The sequence below is a fragment of the Heterodontus francisci genome, chromosome 2, assembly GCF_036365525.1.
Source record: "Heterodontus francisci isolate sHetFra1 chromosome 2, sHetFra1.hap1, whole genome shotgun sequence".
NCBI lineage: Eukaryota > Metazoa > Chordata > Chondrichthyes > Heterodontiformes > Heterodontidae > Heterodontus > Heterodontus francisci.
This window is the reverse complement of record NC_090372.1, coordinates 92,840,327-92,859,263: the sequence shown is the minus strand read 5'-3', so window position 1 is coordinate 92,859,263 and position 18,937 is coordinate 92,840,327. Positions and strand designations below refer to the sequence as shown.

Sequence of the window (18,937 nt, the reverse complement as noted above, 5' to 3'; positions counted from 1 at the left end):
GCTGCTTTAAAGATCAACTTGTTTTTCTTTTCATATCAAAATTCTTCATGGTAAAGCTGAAATCATCTTTAGCAATTACTCCCCTCTGTGCCCCCACCCATAGACTAAACTTTATTCCAAAAATGTGTTCCTATTCCTCCTTATCCTCAATTCGGTCATTCAAGATGTCCTGGCTGAGATCCTCAAAATGCAGATTAGCTGCCCATTCATCCCATTGCTGTTAGTAGGAAGTTATAGGCAAATAAGGCAGCCATCTTTGCCAATGAAAGTCAACGAACTTCAAAAGTAATTGACCTGATAAAAGGTGCCACGTAAACACAAGTATCTATCCGTACTCAATAGCAGCAAGCAAAACCATAAGCTTTAATATCAGTGAACAAATATTTGCTTCCAAACAATATTCATAGGATATTGGAAAATAATGGAGTCAAGTGTACATTAAAAAGATTAACAGGTCTTTCACCAGTTTCTATTTCTCCATATATGATTCACTGGAAATGGAACATAAAAATGTGCTTTCGCCTGTACATGTAAAATGTATACAAGTCTCATAAACCTTTTATGTACCTTGAGCTAACCAGAAATGCACTCTTCAGGTTACTTCAATTCCTATAAAATATTTGACATTTATGACTCATCTCGTCATTGAAAAGGAGAATGAATACTCAAGTCAAACACATGTATCAGCCTATCTATTTAGCATACTAGGCAGAAAATGTCCCAATCAACTGCAGATTTTGAGTTTAGTTTAGAGATACAGCCCTGAAACAGGCCCTTCGGCCCACCGAGTCTGTGCCGACCAACAACCACCCATTTATACTAATCCTACACTAATCCCATATTCCTACCACATCCCCACCTGTCCCTATATTTCCCTACCACCTACCTATACTAGGGGCAATTTACAATGGCCAATTTACCTACCAACCTGCAAGTCTTTGGCATGTGGGAGGAAACCAGAGCACCCAGAGAAAACCCACGCAGACACAGGGAGAACTTGCAAATTCCACACAGGCAGTACCCAGAATTGAACCCGGGTCGCTGGAGCTGTGAGGCTGCAGTACTAACCACTGCGCCGCGTTACTAATTTTCTGGGTTGAATGGCATCACACAAAAGCACATGAAGTGCACTTCCATTTAAAAGCTCCATGCACAAATACCAAGACATTTTAATGGTGCATTCTGTTTTTCAATTCAGATGAAGTAAACCGTGACTTAGGTTGTTCCGCACCATTCAAATGAATGTAAAACTTTATAATTGAGCCAAGGTATTAACAGCACAGAATTAGGCCATTCAGCCCAACAGACCCATGTCGACATTTACTGTTACATCTGAAACTATTTTTTTTTATATATTCCTTAAAAGCCACCTGGCAAAAACACTCCACAAAACAACAATGAGAAGTGACACTAGCAGTGAAGGGATTGACAGTAAAGGCCTGCTCGGGTCTGCGGAAAAAAAAACCCGACCCGAGCCCTTCCATTTTCTCCTGCGCCCGACCCGACCATCAATTAACTTACCATCCGTTTTTCACATTGTTGCTGATCTGCACAAGCTTAAAATAACAAAACCACTTTTCTAGTCCAAAAATTAAATTAACATTGGAACCACTTACCTGTGATAGAGCATGTCCAACCTGGCCCCGAATGCCAGACCCGGAAATGCAACCTGACCCTACCCAAACCTGACACACGTAGTCGGGTCCCGTCGGGTAGCTGGCCTTTAATTGACTGTGAATAATGACTAAATCATTCTCAACGTAACAGCATACCAGCTCTGAACATTACAGGCATTAAACTGACGATAATTCTTTAAAATTGGTCTCTTTTTAAAAAAAAAAAATACTGTAGGGTAAACTTACCTTCTTGAAATGAAAATCTTACAGCAATAGAGCTAGTACTATATCACAAAAGCAAAAATAAGGGCACAAATCACCAGAACTGTCCAAGTAAGCCGTAAAAACTCAATTACATCTGAAAACAGTTTTTACTGTTTCAAACATTAAGCAATCGCCTAGATAAACAATACTCATGGTTTAAAATATCAGGCATCATTGAGTTCACTTACCCCAAATGGAGTATAAGCAGGAGGTACAGAAGGTGGTGGCAGTACAGGTGCAGATTGAGGAAATAAGCCGAGGGCTTTCAGGTTTAGGCCAGGGATTAAATGTGCTTGAAGCTGCAAAAATAAAATGTTACAGCATAAAATGTTTTGACTAACAAAATTGTCAAATTATTCAATTTTAAACACCAATTAAACACATTAAAAGTGGTCAAGAAACTAGCTTTCCTTAAAACACAAAGCTTTTTGTGTTAAAGATGGAACAAATTTTTCCGATTGTTGCTGTCAATGAGTATAACTTGCACTTATATAGTATGTTTAACATAGTAAAATGTCTGAAGGCGCTAGCATTTTCTATTTTTGCATTGAGGTTAATGGGCGCCAACATCATGCTACGACCAGGTGAGAAAAGTTTCTAGGGGTCTTTTACTGTCTTCACCTGGTCTTATTGTAACAGGGTTTAATTTTAAACACACTGTTTTGAGCTCCCCCTTTTGTGAATCCTTGTTCACCACTTTCTAATTAAAAGGCAAAGAAATGAGCATAAAGAGGCTTTCTTAGGTTTAAAGGTGAAATTTATTAAACCTTAAACTCTAATACGGTTAACACCTACAGATATATGACGCACCCATGCTAGCATGAGCACACGATACATACATGCAAATAGGGACAGAAAAGAGAAGAATAAAATAAAATGAAGTTTGAGGTAATATCGGTAGAGTTGCTTGTTTACTGTGCTTCGAGCTCACTGTTGTCCTTTTGCAAGTAGATCTTGCTTTTCGTTGGGGCCCAGTATTCCTCTTAAACCTTGTTCACTGTAGGAGACTTTTCTCTCTTGCGGTTCATGCATCTTCAATGGTTTCCAAAGCTGGTGAGAGCGAGATGAGAGCAGGCAGGACAGAGAAGTTCTCAGTCCAGGAGAAAACAGCTTTCTGATTTCAAATTCCCTGTTGGAAGCTCAAATTCAAAAAACTCCGTCAGTCAGTCATGTGACTGAACTAGCCTGACCATGTGTGTTTGCGTACTCAGCCATCTTAGTAGTTTACCAGACATTGAAGCATCCCAGGTTATCAAAAGTCCAGTGTGGATTAAATTGGAGCAGGGAATAGTTCCTTTGTCCTTTTGAAGTACTGTCTGTCGATGTGCTAATGTCTCTCTCCAGCCAAAGACTCCAATTTTTTTTTTAAAGCAAGTTCTTTCTTCACCAACAACTGTTTAAAATCAACGTTCATGTGGCAAAATAAATTTTCATCATTCTTGGCAGGTGCCTGACAATCATCAAGCCTACCTAGAACCGATCAGGCCATGCATCGAGAATCCAGTGTCTTCAGAATTCTGCATTTGTGCATCTCATGATTTTTAACCTTCCAACAAGTGTTCTGTTACTGTGCATTCATAAGGAATATTTTCTGCAATGGGAGCACTGTTTTCCTTTGGATACCTGGTTCAGTCTTTCATAAGTTAGGGCAGAAGATCCCTGAAACAGTTAGTATTTGCAGTAACATTCATTTACATATCACCAACAAATTAGTGCAAATCCTCAAGGATTTCTTCCTTCAGTTAACTACCCACTTTGCACCATCTCTTCCAAGTACCAAGGACAGATAACGAATGACCTACACTTCAAATCTTGCTCTCCCAGTCATAGGATGTCAATAAGCTACAACAGGATATCTCCATTTCCCACACCACAAGATCGATGACTTTACAGAAATTATTTCATTAGTACTGAATTGTCACTTTTGTGCTATGGAATGCCTATTGCGTTTGGAAAACTTTATTTTGTCTATTTAGACTGGATACACTGCAGTACTCGAGGTTAAAATGTCCTGTTCTGGCTTCACTGGATAATTATCAGCACAAACGTCAGGCCCACAAATAGCAGCACAATCATAAAATGTGTTGTTAAATCTAGATTTTGAAGATGTAGTGACTTCCTCAATATAAAAACGGTTACTGGATCAGCAACACATTTACTCAACTTAAATTTAATACAGTCATAGACTCTCCAAAAAGAAAAACTAGAGAGTTTTAACTCACCAGGACAGTCAGGATGGTAAAATGAAGTGGTCTATCTAAAAGTAAAGGCAAACTCAACAGCACTCTTTCTGCCCTAAAAAAAAACACCACTATCGTTGGCCAATTGGGCCCATATTAACAATAGCTGATAGACTTCTGCACAGCCAAATGGTGCTGGCATTGAAAAAGGGAAAAATTCTGAACTGAAAATAGAATACATTTTTGGCTTAGGGTAAGGAATAGCAGGAGGAAAGAGACGGGGGATGAAAAAAAAGCACAAATTCAGCTTGGAGGATATGTTGCAGTAGCCATGAGAGACACTTGGCTATTAGCTGGGCATGATTGAGAATTAAATGTACTAGACTATAGAAATCTTCAGAAATTGAAAGGATGTGAAAGGAGGTGGAGTAGCAATATTGAAAATAATGCCATACTAGTGAAGTAGGGGGAGCTCTGGATACTATGTTTAATGGGGGAACATGGAAGGCTCAGTTCACCCATCTCAATGTCAAATCCAGACAGTGAAAGTGGAAAATTCACTGATTCCACAGCAATGGCATTTCTCCTTGAACACACGATTTTATCACTCAAATACCTATTCTACTCATCAATGCTCAGTTCAACATCTGCCAGAACCATTCAGCTCTGGATCTAGTCACAATCTTAATCCAGATATGAACACAAACACTGAATAATAGAGAGGTGGAAGTAACTTCCTTCATCGGCATCAGACTAAGAATGGCACCAACATAGCCAAAGCACATTGCGGCACAGTGGCGCAGTGGTTAGCACCGCAGCCTCACAGCTCCAGCGACCCGGGTTCAATTCTGGGTACTGCCTGTGTGGAGTTTGCAAGTTCTCCCTGTGTCTGCGTGGGTTTCCTCCGGGTGCTCCGGTTTCCTCCCACATGCCAAAGACTTGCTGGTTGATAGGTTAATTGGCCATTATAAATTGCCCCTAGTATAGGTAGGTGGTAGGGAAATATAAGGACAGGTGGGGATGTGGTAGGAATATGGAATTAGTGTAGGATTAGTATAAATGGGTGGTTGTTGGTCGGCAGACTCGGTGGGCCGAAGGGCCTGTTTCAGTGCTGTAACTCTAAACTAAACTAAATCAAAGGTTAATATGGGTCAAAGGAAACTTTCCAGTGTCCAGAGGCATATCCAATGTACGTGATGTTTGGAACCTCACGGTATTCTCAGAAGAGGGTCTTCAGCCCATAGAAAATAGGAGCAGTAGGCCATTCAGCCCTGCTCGCTATTAAAAAAAGATCATGGCTGATCATCTAATTCAGTACCCTGTTCCCGCTTTCTCCCCATATCCCTTGATCCCTTTGGCATTAATATATTTATCTCCTTCTTGAATATATTTAATGACGGCCTCCACTGCGGTAGAGAATTCCACAAGTTCATTGCCCTCTGAATGAAGAAATTTCTCATCTCGGTTCTAACTGGCATACCCCGTATCCTGAGACTGTGACACCTGGTTCTGGACTCTCCAGCCATCAGGAACATCCTCCCTGCATTTAGCCTGTCTAGTCTCGTTAGAATTTTATAGGGTTTTATGAGATCCCCTCTCATTCTTCTAAACTCTAGTGAATGTAGGCCTAGTTGGCCATCCCAGGAATCAGCCTAGTAAATCTTTTTTGCATTCCCTCCAAGGCAAGAACATCCTTCCTCCGATAAGGAGACCAAAACTGCACACAATACTCGAGAAGTGGTCTTACCAAGGCCCTGTACTGCAATAAGACATCCTTGCTCCTGTACTCAAATCCTCTTGCAATGAAGGCCAACCTACCATTCGCCTTCCTAATTGCTTGCTGCACCTGAATGCTTGCTTTCAGCAACTGGTATACGAGGACACCCAGGTCTTGTTGCACCTCCCCCTTTCCCAATCTACCACCATTCAGATAATAATCTGCCTTTCTGCTTTTACAACCAAAGTAGATAACCTCACATTTATCCATCTTATACTGCATCTGCTATGCATTTGCACACACACCCAACTTGTCCAAATCACATTGGAGCCTCTTTGCATCCTCCTCACAGCTCACATTCCCCCCCAGCTTTGTGTCCTCTGGAAAAGTTACATTTAGTTTCTTCACCCAAGTCATGAACATATATTGTGAATAGCTGGGGCCCATGTACCCCACGAGTCACTGCCTGCCACCCGGAAAAAGATCCGTTTATTCCTACTCTCTCTTTCCTGTCTGTCAACCAATTCTCAATCTATGCCAGTATATCACCCCCAATCCCTTGTGCTTTAATTCTGCACAGTAACCTCTTATCTGGGACCTTATCAAAAGCCTTCTGAAAATCCAAATACACCACATCCACTGGTTCTCCCTTATCTATTCTACTAGTTACATCCTCAAAAAACTCCAATAGATTTGTTAAGCATGATTTCCCTTTCGTAAACCTATGCTGACTTTGTCCAATCCTGTTTATGCTTTCCAGGTGTTCTGCTATCACATCCTTTATCATAGACTCTCGCATTTTCCCCAATAGTGATGCAAGGCTAACTGGTCTGTAATTCCCTGTTTTTCTCCCTTTTTAAAAGAAAAAAATAGTGGGGTTACATTTGCCACCCTCTAGACTCTGGAGCAGTTCCTACAGATTATAGAATTTTGGAAGATGACCACCAAAGCATCCACTATTTCCAGGGCCACTTTCTTTAGTACTCTGGGACGTAGATTATCAGGCCCTGGGGATTTGTCAGCCTTTAACCCCATTAATTACCCTAGCAATTTTTTTTTTTTACTAATACTGATTTCCTTCAATTCCTCCCTCATTAGACCCTTGGTTCCCTAATATTTCTGGGAGGTTAATTGTGCTCTCCTTTGTGAAATCATAACCAAAGTATGTGTTTAATTGTTCTGTCATTTATTTGTTCCCCATTATAAGTTCTCCCGTTTCTGACTACGACATTTCTCTTCACATATTTATAGAAGCTTTTACAGTCAGTTTTTATGTTCCCCGCAAGTTTACACTCATACTCTATTTTCCCCTGATTAACCTTGGTCCTCCTTTGCTGAATTTTAAACTACTCCCAATCCTCAGGTTTGCTGCTTTTTCTGGCAATTTTATATGCCTCCTCTTTGGATCTAACACTATCCTTAATTTCTTTTGTAAGCCACGGTTGAGCCACCTTTCCGGTTTTATTTTTGCACCAAAAATGAATAATTGTTGTAATTCATGCACACGTTCTTTAAATATTATCCATTGCCTATCCACAGTCAACCCTTTTAGTAAAGTCCCCCAATCTACCATAGCCAACTTGTGCCTCATATCTTCATCGTTTCCTTTATTTAGATTCAGGACCCTAGTTTCTGATTCAACTTCTTCACTCTGCATCTTAATGAAGAATTCTAACATGTTATGGTCACTCTTCCCCAAGGGACCCCACACAAGATTGTTAATTAATCCTCTCTCATTGCACAATACCCAATCTAGGATAGCCTGTTCTCTAGTCGGTTTCTCAACATATTGATCTAAAAAACTGTCACATGTACCAGCATCTTCAGCTGTGTCAATGATCTCCCGTCCATCCATCATGTCAGAGGTGGGACTGTTTGAAGATCCGTGTTCAGCTTGATTCACGAATTCCTTATAATGATGCAGTTTATGCCAATTTAAAGCAGGGGGTCAGGAGGTCAGGGCAAGGTTGCTGGTCCTCAATAACTAGATATTATCTGACATTTATGCAATACAAATGTTATTGGTCACTTATCCAAGTTGGGATGTTGTCCAGGTCCTGCTATAGTCTGGTATGCAAAGTTTCATTATTGTAGGAGTTATTAATGCAGCTGAATACAAATTGTCAATAAACAGCCCTACTTCTGACCATATGATAGAAGGAAGGTCATTAATATAGTGACTGAAGAAAATTGAGCCAAGGATGCTACCCTGAAAAACTCTAGCTGCAATGCCCTGGGGCTATGATAATTGGTATCTTACAATCACAGTCATCTTGTGTTAGGTATGATTCCAACCATTTGGCAGATTTCACAATGACCTCAGGTTTATGACTGCTTTTGTACATGCTTTCTACCATATTGCCTCTCTCTGCTGGCATTCACCTGGATCAAAACTGTGGTGAGGTCTGCAGCCAAGTGGTTCTGCTGGAACCTGAACTGAGCACCAATAAGTTATTCATAGATAATTGTCACTTGATGGCACCATTGTTGACCCCCATCACTTTATTAGATTATTAGAAAGAGGCTGATGTGATGGCAACTGGCCAATTTTGATTTGTTCTGCTTTCTATAAAGAAGACATACCAGGGTAATCTATCATCGTAACCTTGGTGCAACCACAACCAAGGGTCAATGGGGAAAGGCCAGAGTTTAGAGCCCTCTTGCCATTGCACACCAGGGGGCTGAAATAAATGTAAAACTCCTCAGCTGTATGCATTAGAAAACATTTAATGTGAAGTGAGAGAGGCACCCTAGGGGGTCATGTTGTTCTAATTTTTCTGTATTGCATTGTGAACTGTGACATCTGTATCGTTCTACAATGCTCTTTCACAAATTTTAATAAAGTATATATTTGTACCAAAAACATTATTAAATGGATGCTAATCACAGCCACACTTCGGTAGCATTGTAAAGATGTTATTTTAGTCTATAAAATTTGATCAGTTTGATATCTGACAATGTGGAATGAGGTAGGTAATACAACACAAGATTACAAGAAATTCAAATCAACAAATTACTGCAACTTGTGAAATTATTAATCCTTGCAGAGATCAAAAAAGAGGCAGCTTTTGGAACGAAGGACAAGTTCCATTTGCTGGAACTACTGAAAGAAAATAGTTTAAGTTTCCCAAAAGGTAATATGACCCTTGATTGGAAACACCAATGAACAGTAAACACATGCTAATTACTTACATTCATAGCAGCCATATCATTATCATAAGATTCCCTAATTTTCTTCATAATTTCTTCTTCAGCTTTGGAACATGCTTCGATACTGCTTTTTATTGTAATGGTCCTTTCTGGATTATAAAGCGTCAAGTCTTGCAAGCTGCAGAACCAACATAAACATTTGAAGATTGGTCAAGAAGTCATCAATTCAAATGCACAGAAAACTGAAATCCAGAGTTCCAAAACTTACGGAGAAATTGTGATTTTGGTGTCTGTATCTTGCTCAATTTTTTTCAGATTTCTTCCTTCTTTCCCAATGAGTCGTCCAACAAAGTTGTTGTGTGCTAAAATCTTTAAAGGTATGTCTTCTGTGCTGCAATTGCGTAAATGAGATTTAATAAACTAATCACCATCTGAAAAAATTGTAAGATCAAAAGCACCTGCCACTCTTAGATAGTCTTCAAGCCAATACCAACCTATAGTTATTTGGATTGAGGCATTTATAAACATGATACATTATTACAGCTGCCTTTGTGGCTCATCGGATAAATGCAGCGTGGTGTATACTGTGTCATATAGACCAGGAGGGTCCCAGGTTCCATGCTGAGTTAGCCGACTCTACAGAAAAAAGGCGTCATAATTGGCTTTAGAATTAGCAGACTATAAAGATTGCAGGAAGGAAGCTGGTGGTAAAGAGAAAGGCAACTGATACCTTGTTTAAGGCTTCTGAGCTACAAGAGCAGGTTGAAATCTCTGGGGTAGAAAAGATTCCAGTATTGTACATTTAAGGAATAAATTAATTAACCCCCAAATATCTTGAGATTTTCACAAATTCTAGAAACAGGAGATATGGTCTTGAACTTAGAAGAGAGAAGGTGCAAGGCTTAGATTTAACTGCTTTGGGCAGAGGGTGGTGGTGATGAATTTTTGGAATGGACTACAGTGAAGCAGAAATATAATTTAAAGAAAAATTATATATGTTTGGTAGTGGGCTGTTGAGATATTAATTTTCAGAGGGACCTAATGAGGTGCAGAGTGGTATCGTTTCCCCGTGTGTCTGTTGCTTTAAAATGATTAATTATGGCAATTTTTAAAAACCTGCCTGTTTTGCAGGTGCAAACTAAATAGTTCATATTAAGGATCTAAATGCAAAAAGTTATACAATGTACATACAATTTTGTATCCAGAGCTTCCTTCTGCATGATCTCCATAATCATCTTGCAAGCAGCTGAACACCCCTCTGGTGTTGAATGAATACTTATTGGCTTCTCAGCAGCACCTGCGTTATCCTTACGATGAATGTCGATCCTAAACACAAAGATACAATATTCATATTACTAAAGAGCATTAAATATCTAGCAGCTATTTATGAAAGTTGAATGGCAAGTACAAATGTCAGGAGTAAAATGTTCAACAACAAAAACTGTTCCTAGAAAGAATGCGAACAAAATGTTGGCCAAAAAAATTGAATTTTATATTTTCTTTCCCCTTTTCCATTCAAAGATCTTCTCAGTTTCCCCAGTCTGTGCAACGGCCCCTTAATCGGTTACTGGATACAACTAAGATTGTATGTTTGGGTCATTGGCCTGGAAATTTGCCATCCCTATGGACTTGGGTTTGGAGGTGAGCTCAACTCAATAAGGTTAATATCTACAGCTTTAAAGAACAGAATACCCTCCATCACTCAGACAGAAGGTAAATGAAAAGAGAAAGCACTTAAGTAAGTGGATGAGCAGCAGATAAGTTTATCGAACTGCAGGAAAAGTCCTTCTGCTGTGGCCAATGACCAGGGACCCATTAACTAAATGTCATCCACTTAACCCATCTCTTCATTATGTTCTCGCAGACAAAACAGGAAATAGAAACACTGATTATCCCTCTTTTTAATACAGAGAGTGAAATAAAGGCTGGGACATATACATGAATTAAGGTAATAGCTTAAAAATTAAACTTGAAAACAAAAATTAAAAATTTATACAATTTCATAATGGAGAAATTTATCATCCCTCAAATATAAAGTGAATCTTTCAGGACTAGAGAGGTTGTTCCACAGCAATTATGGGCTGAATTTTATGCCGCCCCAGCGGGTCAGATGGTGGCAGTGTAAAATTGAGCGGGAGGCTCCGGGAGGCCTACATGCCCCGCTTCCGCCTCCGGTCAACTTTATGGTGTTGGGGGGGGGGGGGGGGGGGGGACTGCCCGCTTGCCCGAGGCCAAATCAAGACCCTTAATTGGCCATGGGGGGCCATGGCAGTCGGGCACAGGGCCGAGACCCAAGACGCCCCCCTCCCCCCAAACAACCACTCCAGCTTTATCAGGGACTGATCTCCCTGGTGAGCCGTGCCCAACTTACCTGGAGTCCTGGCTCCATCTGGTTGGCTGGGCTGCAGTCCCAGCAGTGGCCACCGCTCCCGGTGGCACTGCTGGGACGAAGAGCTGCCAGCCCGCTGATTGGCCGGCAGTTCACTGAGGCAGGACCTCCTTCCTCAAGTGGGTGGAAGTCCTGCCTCGGGACAATTAAAGCCCGGGGACCCGTAAAATGCGGGACCGATCCCCGGGCTAGGCAGAAACAGGTTCGCCACCGACGTAAAAGTCAGTGGTGAATTCCTGTCCGCCCAAGGTAAAATCCAGCCCTATGACTTAGTACACCAATAAAAATCTATTTACACTTCATTCAAAAGGGTGCAACTTCTAGGTTGTTTTTAAAAGATAGGAGACTTGGGTAGGGATGGAGGAAAATCAGAATACGAAGGCCTCAAGGAAGAGTCACGTCTGAGTGCCAATCATGGAGGCTTCTCAAGCAAGCAGGTGTGAAGGCACTCAAGTCCTGAATCCACAAAGTTCTCACCTCAATGCAGCTGCCAGGTTTCCTGACGCTTGGGAAACCAGGCCCACAGCAGTTAAAGTTGGAAATCTGAATGCCAATGAAGCCCGCAACCTTGTTATATCAAAAGTTCAAACTCACTTCTGGCCTGAGTTAAAAGTCAGAAATGGATATTGGAGGTGTGTTTGGGTTGGGAAGCAGATTTTTCAGATTTTAACTCCCACCAGGCCCAAACCTGCCCTTTATGGTTACAATTAAGTCCCAACAATGTAAAAAGTAGAGATTCATGTCAAATCAAGATTTCCATCTGCGGGGACATCAACAGGGCATCCTGTGGAGGAGCAGGGAACCTCTGATGGCAAATCCTGGATTTCAGCATTTAATTGCACAAGTGTGAATGCCAAAAGTTGCTGTCAGTTTCAGAGTAATGAAGGTGAACGCCGACAGTTTCGCCATCACTACAAATGCAAAATCTGGGCTAGTAAGACATCAGAGGAAATTCCAATGGCTGCCATACATCAAGAATGAAGGGAGATAGAGTGACAGATAATCTCAAAGAAATGCATTAAACAAGGAAGGAAAAACAGACATCAGCAAAATCGACAGAACATATCACAGACATCAATCTACAGACTGAAATAAAAGACAGACAGACACATTCAAATCAGACTTCCTCCAATTTATTGGTGAGCGATGCAAGATACATTCACTATTATATACTTCTTGCAACAACAATGATTTCTACTTCATTAGCATCAGTTTGGCCCTGCTTTTGAATCAGACTAGAGCAGAAAATCTATACTGGCACTCCAGTGCATTACTGAGGGAGTGCTGTATTGTTTGGGTTGCCATCTTTCAGATGAAACTTTAAACTGAGGTCATATCTGCTTGTTCAGGTGATAAAAGATCCTGTGCCACTATGTGAAGAGCTGCAGTGACTTCTCACTGTGTAGTGGCAAATATTAATTTCAGACATCTAAAAATTCAACTGGCCATTTATATTTCATGCTTAATTCAAATTGTCTGAAATATTTTATGCATAATAAATTCCCAAGTTTGTTTACATTGGACAAATCAAATATTTCAACACAAAAATGGCTTCAAAGTTATGAGTAGTTATATCTCATTTGATGCATGTAGGACCTTGCTGTTTGTCAAGCTACATAACAGTCAAAACACCTCTTTAAAAAATAAAGTAACTTGAATGGTTATGAAGTATTTTGGAACATTCTGGGTTTGTTAGTTTGTTCTTTTATTTGCTGCTGAGCTTCCTCTCCAAATCTCAAGGGTCAGTAAGGAGAAATACAAGTAACTTCAAGCATATTTTTGTATTTGCCATTTAGTTTTACTTAAAGATGTCATGCACCAATTTAGAGTTTTTTCCTCCTTCTCTTTGGAGGGAGTAATCCTTGGAGTTCACAGGCACAACACAACTTTGCTGAAAAAGCACAACTCCAATCTGGCCAATTACTGCATGGAAGATGTCATCGACAGCACTATCAATCGGCACTTACACAGCAATAACCTGCTCACTGATGCTCACTTTAGGTTCCGCTGGGGCCACTCAGGTCCTGACCTCATTATAACCTTAGCCCAAGTATGGACAAAAGAGCTGAATTCGAGAGGCGAGGTGAATGTGACTGCACTTGACATCAAGGAATCATTTGACAGAGTGTGGCATCAAATATTCTTGAAGTTATGTGTATTTCTCCTTACTGACCTTGAGATTGAGAGAGGAAGCTCAGCAGCAAATAAAACTAACTAACCCAGAATGTTCCAAAGTACGTCACAACCATTCAAGTTACTTCATTTTTTCAAGAGGCATTTTGACTATTATGTAGCTTGACAGACAGCAAGGTCCTACAAAACATCAAATGAGATACAATTACTCAACTTCAAAGTCATTTTTGTGTTAAAATATCTAGCAAAATTGAAATCAGTGAGAATTGGGGGAAAACTCTCCACTGCTTGGAGCCATAACCCAAATCAAAGCATGAGGATTGTGGTTGTCACAGACCAATCATCTTAGCCCCAGAATGTCACTGCAGGATTACATCATGGTAATGTCCTAGGATCAACCATCTTCAGCTGCTTCTTTTATGACCCTCCCTCCATAAGGTCAGAAGTGGGGATGTTCACTGTGGAGTTGCAAATGGTACAGATCATACAATCATCAGATACTCAAGTAGTCCGTGCAGCAAGATCTGGACAATATTCAGGCTTGGCTGATAAGTGGCAAGTAACATTCACACTACACAAGTGCCAGGTAATGACCATCTTCAACAAGAGAATCTAACCATCTCCCCATTCACATTCACAAGCATATTTTTGTATCGTGGAATCCTCCACCAACAGCCTGGGGGTTACAACTGACGAGAAACTTAACTGGACCAGCCAGATAAAAACTGTGGCTACAAGAGCAGTCAGTCTAGGAATTCTGTAGTGAGTAACACCTCCCAACTCCTCAAAGTCAGTCCACCAGCTACAAGATAGAAGTCAGGAGTGTGATGGAATACACTCCACTTGCCTGGATGAGTGCAGCGCCAACACTCAAGAATCTTAACACCATCCAAGACAAAACAGTCGCTTGATTGGCACCCCATCTTTAAACATTCACTCCCTCCACCACTGGGGCACAGTGGCAGCAGTGTGTACCATCTACAAGATGCACTGCAGCAACTCACCAAGGCTCCTTCGCCACAACTTACAAACCTACAACCTCTGCTACTGAGAAGGACGAGGGCAGCAGACACAGGGGAATGCTGTCACCTGCAAGTTCCCCTCCAAGCCACACACCATCCTGACATGGAACTATATCGCTGTTCCTTCACTGTCGCTGGGTCAAAAACCTAGAACTCCTTTCCTAACAGCATGGTAGGCGTACTTGCACTAGATGGACTGCAGCGGTTCAAGGAGACGGCGAGAAGGTGGTGACCTTCTCGAGCAATTAGAGATGGGAACAAATGCTGGCTTTGCCAGCAATGCTCATCCTATGGAATAATAAAAAAAGGAATCCTCAACATGACTGGATTTTGACCTAGTGCAGAAAAAAATAACAGGCCAACTTGCCCAATGTTTCCAGATTACTGATGCATGGATGTACCAGTAAGAAAGTTAGTTCAGAAACAGCAACAGGATATGCAAGCTCAAAACAGTTTTACAAGTTAGAAATATAACCATTAGAATGCACAACCTTTGATCACTGCCATAATGTAAGGAGCTTACAAGGGATAGGAGGAGGACTTTTTCTCTCATTCACACCCCCAACCTCCCTGGATATTGCCCATTTTTGCTTCTGTCTCAAGTGCCAATTGCAAAAGCATGGGAACAGGTCTGCTCTCAATCACAAAATAAAGTGTAACATGGGAAGTTTGAAGGACACTAAACATAAACGGGAGATGGAAGCAGGACATATTTTTCAATCAAGGCAAAATTGAGACTTCTTGTTCAGATTCCAACATTGCTACACCATAAACAAATATTTAATGAATTATATTGTAGAATGTCAATGTTATAGTGATTTTATAAAAATGCTCATTACTCCCTTAAAGGTTAAAGGTCAATCCCAGGTAGTGAATTAGAAGATTACTGTGTCACTATATGTCTATACCTTCTTGAAATAGTGTTCACATCAACACTACTTGTTCAACCTGCAGCTTAGCTTCAACTCCTGCATGCAGTTACCTGAAACCCTTCTTCATGCTTATGTCACCTCAAGGATCATAATTCTCAAATTCTTTTCCCTGCCAACCTCCTCATTCCCACAAGTTTAAGAAAATCCAGAAAATGTCAAAATTTGTACTTGTAGCCAATCTGTGGTTTGACCTTAAAGTAATCATGGCTCACTGGATCTAAATCTTTAGGATCATTTATTCTGCAGCGCCACCCCCCCCCCACCTTGCCCAGTTTTACCCAAGCAAAACTCCACCTTACAATCTTAAAATAATGAACAACAAATGTTAACGGTCTTCACTTAAAAAGCTGCAAGTGGAATACCTACTTTGACTGTGTTTGTTTTGTGATATTCCGGATTGTGGCTCCTTCCTTCCCAATGATGGCACCTACAAACTGAGTTGGAACCATGATTCGCAAAGGAACATCAGACTGTTGCTGTTTTGGTCTAACTGTACCATTAGGAGACCCTTGCTGAGGTGGGCCACGTTGTCCAAAACCACGTCTTATTTGTGAAGGTGGTTGTTGTGAACTCTGTTGACCAGCCATCTCATCAGGGATGTAGGTTACTTTTAGTGAACAATTCTCCAACATATAACCATTAAGTTTTTCAATTGCCCTATTAAAGAAAGTAGCTATGATTAGCACATATTAAATATACATGCACTTTCCCTTTTATAAATTAAAAAGGGTTTTATTGAAATTGAGACTACAACCTAATAAAAACAACACCCCCTTAGCCCCCTTTAACAGTATTACATTAGTAATTGGATATTCAAAAACAAAATATGCTGGAAATCAGAAAATATTGAAAACAAGGCAGTTACTCAATATTGGGAAGAGTTCAGACCATTTATCAAAAATGAAGTTCGACCACGTCATAATGCAATTGTCTTTTGGAACACAAGAGTAAGCCGTTTAACCCCAACAGCGTGTTCCACCACTCAATGAAATCATGCGTATCCCTCATTACCTTTGGATAACAAAAATCAATCTCAGTTTTAAAAGCTATAATTTGCAGGATAGTTCTAAACTTCTACAACCCTTTGTATGAAGAAGCGTTTCCCGATTTCACTCCTGAAAGGTCTGGCTCTAATTTTACAACTATGCCCCCCAGTCAGAAACTCCCCAACTAGTGCAAACAGGGTAGATTCGGAGAACCTATCTGTTCTCCTTAATACCTTGAAAACTTTGATCAAATCACCTCTTAACCTTCTACATTCCAGGGAATACAACTCTGGTTTGTTTAAGCATTACTTGTAGCTTAACCCTTAGAGTCTAGGTATTATTCTATAAATCTACACTGCACTCCCTCTAAGGTTATATCCTTCCTTTGAGTTCGGACACCCCATCAGATCAACATTCTGGCAAAGGTGGTCTGCACCCCTTGGCATTGACCTTGGTTTGTCTGCCAGGCTCCAGGGCTATTACAGTTTGCTCAACTTTACCATGTTTTCATACTGCCCTTAACTTCAGCCCCTTTAACTATTAACACACTGTCTGGTATTTCTTGAATTTCTCTGTTTCCCATTGTCTCATGTTTCTACTAATTCACAACACAAACATTTTATAGATCAGTCTATTAATTTTCCTGCTTGTGCATGTGTTTTTTCCCCCCAATATCCTTGTTCTGTTGCTTTTTAAATACTGTTCAGTTGTATCATCTAGTTCTGATGAAGGTTCCACATCTGAAAGGTTAACTTGTCAGATGCTGCTTGACCTGCTGATTGTTTCCACGTTTTCAGTTTTAAAATTTGCTTCCTCCCTTACTATACTTTAGGGGTACATTTTTCTGCTCTACATCTGCTGGAATGGAAATGATCACCAAGTGTCAGCATTAAGCACATGAATTCATGCATAGTGTCAGTTACAGAATAGAACTACTAATACTGGCCAAAAAAGTGCCTTAGCCCAACTTAGGAGCACCCCCTACTGTACCAATGTAAATTTTCCCTCTTCCCACACCAATCATCCTTATGGCACAGATATGACAAATTTTAGTGTCAATTTGTAGGTGTTGATTGTCTCCATTAGAAGGTAGATTGAGATTATCCAATCATTGAAAAGAAAACGAGGAATCAACCTTTTATCAGTCCAATCTGATTTTGAATCTAAATCACAGAAGCAAAAGGACACTACAAACCATTCCACCCCCCCACTCCCAAGTTCCCAAAGCATATTTTTAAAACCTAATTGGAGAGTACACCTCACCAATAACCATTTTTTTACCAGACAGGTAACGAGCTAGAAATACTAATGAAGTCTATTCAATTCAATATAGCTCATCGATCTAGAAAAAAAATCCCTACAGTTTTCCTCATCACAGCAATATAAAGGTGCATACAATTTACAGCACAGAACTAGGCCATTCCACCCAACCTGTCTATGCTGGTATTCATGGCCCACATGAGTCTCCTCCCAACTTACTTCATCTAACCCTTTCTCTGTATACTTATCAAGCTTCACCTTAACTACATCTATGCCATTCCCCTCAACTACTCCATGTGGTAGCAAGTTCCACATTCTAAATACACTGGATAAAGAGGTTCCTCTATAATTCCTTATTGGATTTATTGGTGACTATTTAATGTTTATGATTGTTGGTTTTTGATTACAAGCGGAAATATTTTCTCTATGTCGACCCTATCAAACCTTTCATAATTCTGAAGATCTCTCTAGATCCCTCAGCCCTCTCTCGAGAAATAGAGCCACAGCCTATTTGGTATTTCTTTCCTGATAGTTATAACCTAATTATCTGATATTTACACTATACACAGGATGCCAGACAAATGATTTTATTAGCCAAGTGGTTTTGCATGGAATACTTCAAGTCCTTGTAACAGTCAGTCCAGGTACAGAATATTCCTGTCATTTAGTGTCACTGCTAACGCAGTTTTAATTAATACATGAACATTTAAAAATAATCACCATCCACATTAAAAGGGAAAATTTGATTGAGTTCAGGAACATCTTCACACTGTGATCAATATGTTGATGGGCTTCCAGTTAAAATTGTGGCAAACACATCAGAAGAGATTTGGAAAGTGTTATCTGCCAATATGTGTAAATCTAGCATCCACTGCATCACAAGGCAGATTGCCAAACTATATACAAGCACTTGGAGGGTGGGGGGGAATAAAAGGACTATGATTCTACATTGGGTCAAAATTCTAGAACTCACTTCCGAACAGCATTGTGTTCACATGGACTGCAGCGGTTCACGGTGGCTCACCACCATCTTCTCAAGGGCGATAAATGCTGGCCTTGCCAGTGATGCTGACATTGCAAGAATGAACAAAAAAATTCTTCTGGCCTGGAGCCAGAAATGTGCAAGCAGTAATCTTCAAACTTGCATCACCTGAAGAAATAACTTATTAACTTAGCATATTAGACATGTTTGTTAGACATGGCAATTTTAAAAAAAGGGCAGACTCAACAGCTGTCCCTTAACAGTAAAGTATGCAATCCCATGCTACAAATTATAACTCTCCTGTAT

General features: G+C 40.4%; 1 protein-coding gene across 4 annotated transcripts in view; it reads right to left on the bottom strand.

The window, feature by feature from the left end:
• Nucleotides 1-18,937, bottom strand: part of igf2bp3 (insulin-like growth factor 2 mRNA binding protein 3) — a 195,778-nt gene that overhangs the window by 55,822 nt on the left and 121,019 nt on the right. For all 4 annotated transcript variants that reach the window (XM_068008850.1, XM_068008851.1, XM_068008853.1 and 1 more), the window contains exons 6-10: nt 15,770-16,060; nt 10,119-10,253; nt 9,196-9,318; nt 8,970-9,105; nt 2,069-2,179 (exon numbers count right to left, since the gene is read on the bottom strand). In XM_068008850.1, coding sequence (XP_067864951.1) covers nt 2,069-2,179; nt 8,970-9,105; nt 9,196-9,318; nt 10,119-10,253; nt 15,770-16,060 — 796 coding nt within the window. The remainder of the gene's footprint in view (nt 1-2,068; nt 2,180-8,969; nt 9,106-9,195; nt 9,319-10,118; nt 10,254-15,769; nt 16,061-18,937) is intronic.